Raw genomic sequence first — 8,225 nt, 5'->3', positions numbered from 1 at the left:
ACATATGGACCTCTTCGGACCCGTCGCCTATCTAAGCATAGGAGGAAGTAAGTATGGTTTAGTTATTGTTGATGACTTTTCCCGCTTCACTTGGGTGTTCTTTTTGCAGGATAAGTCTGAAACCCAAGGAACCCTCAAGCGCTTCCTCAGGAGAGCTCAAAATGAGTTTGAGCTCAAGGTGAAGAAGATAAGGAGCGACAACGGGTCCGAGTTCAAGAACCTTCAAGTGGAGGAGTTCCTTGAGGAGGAAGGGATCAAGCACGAGTTCTCCGCTCCCTACACACCCCAGCAAAATGGTGTGGTAGAGAGGAAGAACAGGACGCTAATCGACATGGCAAGGACGATGCTTGGAGAGTTCAAGACCCCCGAGTGTTTCTGGTCGGAAGCCGTGAACACGGCTTGCCACGCCATCAACAGGGTCTACCTTCATCGCCTCCTCAAGAAGACTTCGTATGAGCTACTAACCGGTAACAAACCCAATGTATCTTACTTTCGTGTATTTGGGAGCAAGTGCTACATTCTAGTGAAGAAAGGTAGAAATTCTAAGTTTGCTCCCAAAGCTGTAGAAGGGTTTTTGTTAGGTTATGACTCAAATACAAAGGCGTATAGAGTCTTCAACAAATCATCGGGTTTGATTGAAGTCTCTAGCGACGTTGTATTTGATGAGACTAATGGCTCTCCAAGAGAGCAAGTTGTTGATTGTGATGATGTAGATGAAGAAGATGTTCCGACAGCCGCTATAAGAACCATGGCGATTGGAGAAGTGCGGCCACAGGAACAAGATGAACGAGATCAACCTTCTTCCTCAACAACGGTGCATCCCCCAACTCAAGACGATGAACAGGTTCATCAAAAGGAGACGTGTGATCAAGGGGGAGCACAAGATGATCATGTGATGGAGGAAGAAGCGCAACCGGCACCTCCAACCCAAGTTCGAGCGATGATTCAAAGGGATCATCCTGTCGACCAAATTCTGGGTGACATTAGCAAGGGAGTAACTACTCGATCTCGATTAGTTAATTTTTGTGAGCATTACTCCTTTGTCTCTTCTATTGAGCCTTTCAGGGTAGAGGAGGCCTTGCTAGATCCGGACTGGGTGTTGGCCATGCAGGAGGAGCTCAACAACTTCAAGCGCAATGAAGTTTGGACACTGGTGCCTCGTCCCAAGCAAAATGTTGTGGGAACCAAGTGGGTGTTCCGCAACAAACAGGACGAGCATGGGGTGGTGACAAGGAACAAGGCTCGACTTGTGGCAAAAGGTTATGCCCAAGTCGCAGGTTTGGACTTTGAGGAGACGTTTGCTCCTGTGGCTAGGCTAGAATCAATTCATATCTTGCTAGCATATGCCGCTCACCATTCTTTCAGGTTGTACCAAATGGATGTGAAGAGCGCTTTCCTCAACGGACCAATCAAGGAGGAGGTGTACGTGGAGCAACCCCCTGGCTTCGAGGATGAACGGTATCCCGACCACGTGTGTAAGCTCTCTAAGGCGCTCTATGGACTTAAGCAAGCCCCAAGAGCATGGTATGAATGCCTTAGAGACTTTTTAATTGCTAATGCTTTCAAGGTTGGGAAAGCCGATCCAACTCTTTTTACTAAGACATGTGATGGTGATTTGTTTGTATGCCAAATTTATGTCGATGACATAATATTTGGTTCTACTAACCAAAAGTCTTGTGAAGAGTTTAGCAGGGTGATGACGCAGAAATTCGAGATGTCGATGATGGGCGAGTTGAACTACTTCCTTGGGTTCCAAGTGAAGCAACTCAAGGATGGCACCTTCATCTCCCAAACAAAGTACACGCAAGATCTGCTAAAGCGGTTTGGGATGAAGGACGCCAAGCCCGCAAAGACTCCGATGGGGACCGACGGACACACCGACCTCAACAAAGGAGGTAAGTCCGTTGATCAAAAAGCATACCGGTCAATGATAGGTTCTTTACTTTACTTATGTGCTAGTAGACCGGATATTATGCTTAGCGTATGCATGTGTGCTAGATTTCAATCCGATCCTGAGGAGTGTCACTTAGTGGCGGTGAAGCGAATTCTTAGATATTTGGTTGCTACGCCTTGCTTCGGGCTCTGGTATCCAAAGGGGTCTACCTTTGACTTAGTTGGATACTCAGACTCCGACTATGCTGGATGTAAGGTCGATAGGAAGAGTACATTAGGGACGTGCCAATTCCTAGGAAGGTCCCTGGTGTCATGGAACTCTAAGAAACAAACCTCCGTTGCCCTATCCACCACTGAGGCCGAGTACGTTGCCGCAGGTCAGTGTTGCGCGCAACTACTTTGGATGAGGCAAACCCTACGGGACTTTGGCTACAATCTGAGCAAAGTCCCACTCCTATGTGATAATGAGAGTGCTATCCGCATGGCGGAGAATCCTGTTGAGCACAGCCGCACAAAGCACATAGACATCCGACATCACTTTTTGAGAGACCACCAGCAAAAGGGAGATATCGAAGTGTTTCATGTTAGCACCGAGAACCAGCTAGCCGATATCTTCACTAAGCCTCTAGATGAAAAGACCTTTTGCAGGTTGCGTAGTGAGCTAAATGTCTTAGATTCGCGGAACCTGGATTGAATTGTAGCATACATGTATTTATGCTTTTGATCATGTTCCTTTTTGCATTTTGTTGCTTATTATGGTGCTCAAGTTGTACAAACACTCCCTGGACCTCACAAGTCCGTTGCAAAGTGATGCACATGTTTAGGGGGAGATGTGTTACAACTTGACCCTTTGAGACTAACCATGTGCTTGAGTTTGATGATTTAGTCTCGAAGGAGGATTGAAAGGGAAAAGGTGGACTTGGACCATGAAAGACTTCCACTGCACTCCGATGAGAGGGTAACTTATTCCAAGTTCATCTTTAGACTCCTATTGCCTTTGTATTCTTATGAAGATTTTGGTGAGGCAATGGGGTTAATAGGGCAAGATTGATCCCGTTTTGGTGCTTGATGCCAAAGGGGGAGAAAATAAAGGCCAAAGCGATAAATGGATCAGCTACCACTTGAGAGATTTTGAAAATAGTAGAATAGAGTTTTTGTTTTGTTAAACTCTTTTATTGTCTCTCTTGTCAAAAGTTGGCTTCTTGTGGGGAGAAGTGTTGATTATGGGAAATAGGGGGAGTTTTTGAAATCTTTGATCAATCTCTTTTGGAATGACTCTCTTTATGCTTCAACATGTGCGTTTGACTTAGAGATAGAGATTTGAGTTTGATTTGCAAAAACAAACCAAGTGGTGGCAAAGGATGATCCATATATGCCAAAATTGAATCAAAATCAATTTGAGTTTTATTTGAAGTGATTTTGCACTTGTTCTAGTTGCTTTATGTTGTGTTGGCATAAATCACCAAAAAGGGGGAGATTGAAAGGGAAATGTGCCCTTGGGCCATTTCTAAGTATTTTGGTGATTGAGTGTCAACACAAGTGTTTAAATGTAAATCTATGCCCATGGGTGAACAAAGTGCAAATCTAGAGCAAAGGTATGTTTCTAAGTCTTAGTACATTGGTTTTGTGTACTAATATACTTGTCTAAGTATTAGAAACAGGAAGAAGAAGAAAAGAAGAAAGCTGGCTGTGTACAGCCAAGAGGCTGTTTCGGTCTGGGGCACCGGACTGTCCGGTGGTGCACCGGACAGTGTTCGGTGGTGCACCGGACAGTGTCCGGTGCGCCAGGTTGCCTCGAGCGAAGTGGCCGCTCTCGGGAATTCGCCGACGGCGTACGGCTAAAATTCACCGGACTGTCCGGTGAGCCAACGGTCGGCCGGGCCAACGGTCGGCCGCGCGATCTGCGCGGGACACGTGGCCGAGCCAACGGTCGGAAGGGGGCACCAGACGTGTCCGGTGCGCCAACGGCTCCCGCATCTGCAACGGTCAACTGCGCTGTTTAAGGAAGGAAATCGGGCACCGGACAGTGTCCGGTGTGCACCGGACTGTCCGGTGCGCCCGATGACAGAAGGCAAAGATGGCCTTCCAGATTTGTTCTCAACGGCTCCTAGCTGCCTTGGGTCTATAAAAGGGACCCCTAGGCGCATGGAGGGAGACACCAAGCAACCTTAGAGCATTCTTGATCATCCACACTCAGTCTTTGCGCATCCGTTTGTTATTCTAAGTGATTCGAGCTCCGTTCTTGTGAGAACTTTGAGATAGTCTTTGAGCTCGATTCTTGGCCGTGTGTGTGCGCATTTCGCTGTGGATTTGTGTGTGTTGCTTCCCTCCCTTACTCCGTGCTTCTTTGTGAACTTTAAGTGTAAGGGCGAGAGACTCCAATTTGTGGAGATTCCTCACGAGTGGGATAAAGATAAGCAAGGCAAAACACCGTGGTATTCAAGTGGGTCTTTGGACCGCTTGAGAGGGGTTGATTGCAACCCTCGTCCGTTGGGACGCCACAACGTGGAGTAGGCAAGTTTTGTACTTGGCCGAACCACGGGATAAATCACTGTGTCTTCTCTGTGTTGAATTCTTTGTGATTGTCATATTGTGTAAGATCTCCTCTTTAGCCACTTGGCAATTATTGTGCTAACCCTTAACAAGTTTTTGTGGCTATAAGTTTAAGTTTTACAGGATCACCTATTCACCCCCCCTCTAGGTACTCTCAACAGGTACCTTCGGATTTGAATCAGAACAACAGTGGGAGAAACACGAACAATACGAAGATTGATGCAGCGCCGAAACTACGCGCAAGGGAGCTTCAGCATGACAGCAGGAAAGAAAACCGACTTAAAGGAGAAAAGGCTATTTAGACCCCGATGAGTTACCTTATAGTCATTAGCAAATGTAAAGGGCATGAATGTAATTTCACATGGGCTGCGTCTCATGCCTATAAATAGATGAACAGTACCCCGTACTGTTCACGCTGACTTGGTATTTGCTTTTGCATCACGCTTGTTCCTTTGCTGTCTATCAAATCGAAGGTACCAAATGTAATTCAATATTGTTTTTATGTTCTTATGATAATATAATGGAGATAAATTTATAATGCTATATGATTGTTTATGTTATCTTTTGTATTTTACACGCTTCTTCTATTACCATCTTACCTTCGATATTCGAAGGTATGTCCTTCATGATCTTTGTCTGAAGATCATTATATCCTAAGGAAAATAATGTTTCGAAAGACGAGGGCGTTAATATTTAACATTTTATGTTGACTTGTTCTTTATTCATAACATTTAAAAACAAGTCACCAACAGTATTATAAGGAGTGTACAGATTTCTTATATAGAGATGTGAGACCTTAAAAGTAAAACAGATATTTGCGCACGTAACCTAACTGGTTACTTCACTCAAGTCGGGGCGTCGTGCGTCCAGATAGGTAACGTCCAGTAAAAAAAAACTCAGAGAGCCGAGCGCTCCTTGGCCCTTGGATTGGATTGCGTACGTCAGGCTGTTGTTGTAGTAGTCAGCACAGGCCGGGCCCCAGGAATCCAGGAGGCGTTGGCCCCGCAGTCCTCCGTGGTGGGGCGACCACGTCAGCTGGGCCTTCGAATTCCGAAATGAAACAGCGGCACAGCGCTCGCCAGGCGCACGGCCCGAGGAGGAAAAGGCAGGCAGCCTCACGGGAAAGCGCTGATGCGAGGCAGAGGTCCGTCCGTCGCAATAGGGCTCGCAATAAAACCGCTCCCCACTGTCTCCGGCCGCACCGGGCTGAGGAGGCCATCGGACGCACAAGGACAGCAAGCAGAGTGCAGGGCCGGAGCGAGCGACCGAGAGTGTGTGTGAGAGAGAGATGGCGTCCAGCGCCTCGTGTACCCTGCTGCTGCCAACGCTCTCGCTCGCGGTGATCCTGCTCGCGCTGTGCGCCCGCGGCGGCGAGGCCAGGCCGCCGCCGCCGCTCCACGGCGTGCGCCCGCTCGCCTTCGACGAGGGGTACACCCAGATCTTCGGCAGCGCCAACCTCGCGCTCCTCCGCGACGGTAGGCGCGTCCGCCTCACGCTCGACGAGTCCACCGGTGAGCTGCCCTGCTGCCCCCTTCAGTTTCTCCTCCCTTCCGTGATTTCTGGCCGAGCCGGGGGGGGGGGGGGGGGGGGGGGCGCATTGCACTTCTTTTTTCTTTTCTTTTGCCGGATCGGTCCCCAGCTGGCACTGCAGCAGCGGCAGCGGAGGGGCGCCGTTGCGATTTTTCGCTAACGCCTGGGTGTTGTTTGCGAAACCTCACGCCTTCCTCCGCCCAGGAGCCGGGTTCGCGTCGCAGGACGTCTTCCTCCACGGCTTCTTCAGCGCCGCCATCAAGCTGCCCGCCGACTACGCGGCGGGCGTCGTCGTCGCGTTCTACGTGAGTCGGTCGTGAGCCAAACTTGTCCGCCATGTTGTGCTGAAAGAGAAGGCGTTTCACTCATTTTTGTCCCCGCTCGCCAACGATGCAAATGCAGCTGTCGAACGGCGACGTGTACGAGAAGACGCACGACGAGCTGGACTTCGAGTTCCTGGGCAACGTGCGCGGCCGCGAGTGGCGGGTGCAGACCAACGTGTACGGCAACGGCAGCACCGACGCCGGCCGGGAGGAGCGCTACGACCTCCCCTTCGACCCCACCGACGACTTCCACCACTACTCCATCCTCTGGACCAGCGACCGCATCATGTGAGTTTTTCTTCTTGCCTGCGTCACTCGCCGTCGCCCGTGCAGTTTTCCTCTTCCGTGTCTCATCTTATGCTCGGCGCGCTTCGTGGAAGGGCTTAGCAGAAACAGGAAACGTCTCTCTTTCTTTCTCCGTGTCTCTCTGCCCGTGCTCAAAGTCCTCGGGAGTCGCCGTCCTTTTGGTTGCCTCTTTTGCTGCTGCTGGCGTCGCCACCTCTGCCCCAGTGCCCCCGGCTAATTTGGGGGGCCTTTCCGAGATCTTTGCGCCCGTTTAAATGCGCAACTCTTGGACTCACTCACTGTCCAAAAGGAGAAGCTAAAAGATTTTCTTGTCATAAAAAGGGAGGGTGATGGAATCCAATGGAAATGTCAGAAGTACTAACGTTCTTGCATTCAAATTTAAGTATTGTTTCCTGGTGCTCGTGTCCAATTGGCAGTTTCTACGTCGACGAGACCCCGATCCGGGAGGTGGTGCGGACGGCGGCCATGGGCGCGGCGTTCCCGTCCAAGCCCATGTCCCTGTACGCCACGATCTGGGACGGCTCCGCGTGGGCCACGCTGGGCGGCCGGTACCGCGTCAACTACAAGTACGCGCCGTTCGTGGCCGAGTTCGCCGACCTCGCCATCCAGGGCTGCGCCGTCGACCCCGCCGCCGACCACGCCGTGGCGTCGTGCGGCGCGGGCCTGGGCCTGGCCCCGCTCGCCGTGTCCGCGGAGCAGCGCTCGGCCATGGCGGCGTTCCGGCGCGCCCACACCTCCTACTCCTACTGCCACGACCGGCGGCGGTACCCCGTCGCGCTGTCGGAGTGCGGGGCCGGCGCGGGGCTCCTCCCCGGCCGCATGTTTGGCCCCGACGGGATGAAGCAGCACCGGCGCCACCGGGGCGCGGCGCGCGGCCACCGCGGCGGCGCCCAGGACGACGACGTCATGTGATCGCCGGTCCCTGGCCCCTCGCCACGTCGCGGCGGCGGGGCGGGGATGGTTGCACGCTGTGGATTGGATTGGATTGGATTGGATTGGATTGGGGGGTTGGGCGGGGATTGTCCGGGATGGAAAAGCTCGCCTCATTGTACTATTCGCGCCATGGAAGTAGGTCGTGTTTATTGCCTGTGGTGGGACCCATGTCCGTGCCAACGCCAATTGCCAGCCGCGTAGCCGTTGATGAAGAAAAAGCCATTCGCTGGCCGCTCTTTACCTTGTAGCGTTAAAGGGTAAAAAAACGCTGTCTCGTGACGCCGTGGTTGATGAAGAAAAGCCATTCGCTGGCGGCGCTTTACCTTCTGGCGTTAAAAGGTTAAAACGCTGTCTCGTGACGCCGCGCCGCGGTGGTCTCGCGGTCGGGGCACCCGTGAGGTGGGGGGGCTCCGCCGTCTGCACTGAACGCCTCTGGCTCGTCGCGTAGTGTAGCACAGCGTTGCGTTGATGAGAGCGACGACGGCGGGCGGCGGCCTAGCTCGGGGGGAACTTGCACATGAATGGCCCTGCGCCGCTGCGCGTCAACGGGGAGGCGTGCCCGTGTGCCTCGATAGGGGGACTGGGGAAGGGAAGGGGGCTGTGTCTTTGTCGGAGGTGGAAGGAAAGAGAATCCCCTTTTCCCAGCGATACGACGAACGGAGATTCCCGCGTTGCTTGCCTTGCGTT

At 51.9% G+C, this 8,225-nt stretch overlaps 1 protein-coding gene across 1 annotated transcript; it reads left to right on the top strand.

Annotated features, from left to right (window-relative positions):
• The first annotated feature begins 5,562 nt into the window (after positions 1 to 5,562).
• LOC103632715 (probable xyloglucan endotransglucosylase/hydrolase protein 28) lies at positions 5,563 to 7,860 on the top strand. Its single transcript, XM_008654459.3, has 4 exons — positions 5,563 to 5,957; positions 6,181 to 6,281; positions 6,379 to 6,587; positions 7,022 to 7,860. The coding sequence occupies exons 1-4, from the start codon at positions 5,735 to 5,737 to the stop codon at positions 7,515 to 7,517; spliced, it is 1,029 nt and encodes a 342-aa protein (XP_008652681.1). The 5' UTR covers positions 5,563 to 5,734; the 3' UTR covers positions 7,518 to 7,860.
• The last annotated feature ends 365 nt before the right edge of the window (positions 7,861 to 8,225 follow it).

Source organism: Zea mays, chromosome 7, assembly GCF_902167145.1.
Source record: "Zea mays cultivar B73 chromosome 7, Zm-B73-REFERENCE-NAM-5.0, whole genome shotgun sequence".
Taxonomy (NCBI): domain Eukaryota; kingdom Viridiplantae; phylum Streptophyta; class Magnoliopsida; order Poales; family Poaceae; genus Zea; species Zea mays.
This window is presented reverse-complemented; position numbering and strand designations above follow the sequence as displayed.

What these genes read in the sequence shown, in the direction of transcription:
- LOC103632715 (XM_008654459.3), top strand. Translation starts at nt 5,735, where the DNA reads ATGGCGTCCAGCGCCTCGTGTACCCTGCTGCTGCCAACGCTCTCGCTC. An exon ending in CACGCTCGACGAGTCCACCG is followed by an intron (nt 5,958 to 6,180) that starts GTGAGCTGCCCT and finishes TCCTCCGCCCAG; the next exon opens with GAGCCGGGTTCGCGTCGCAG. An exon ending in GCGTCGTCGTCGCGTTCTAC is followed by an intron (nt 6,282 to 6,378) that starts GTGAGTCGGTCG and finishes ATGCAAATGCAG; the next exon opens with CTGTCGAACGGCGACGTGTA.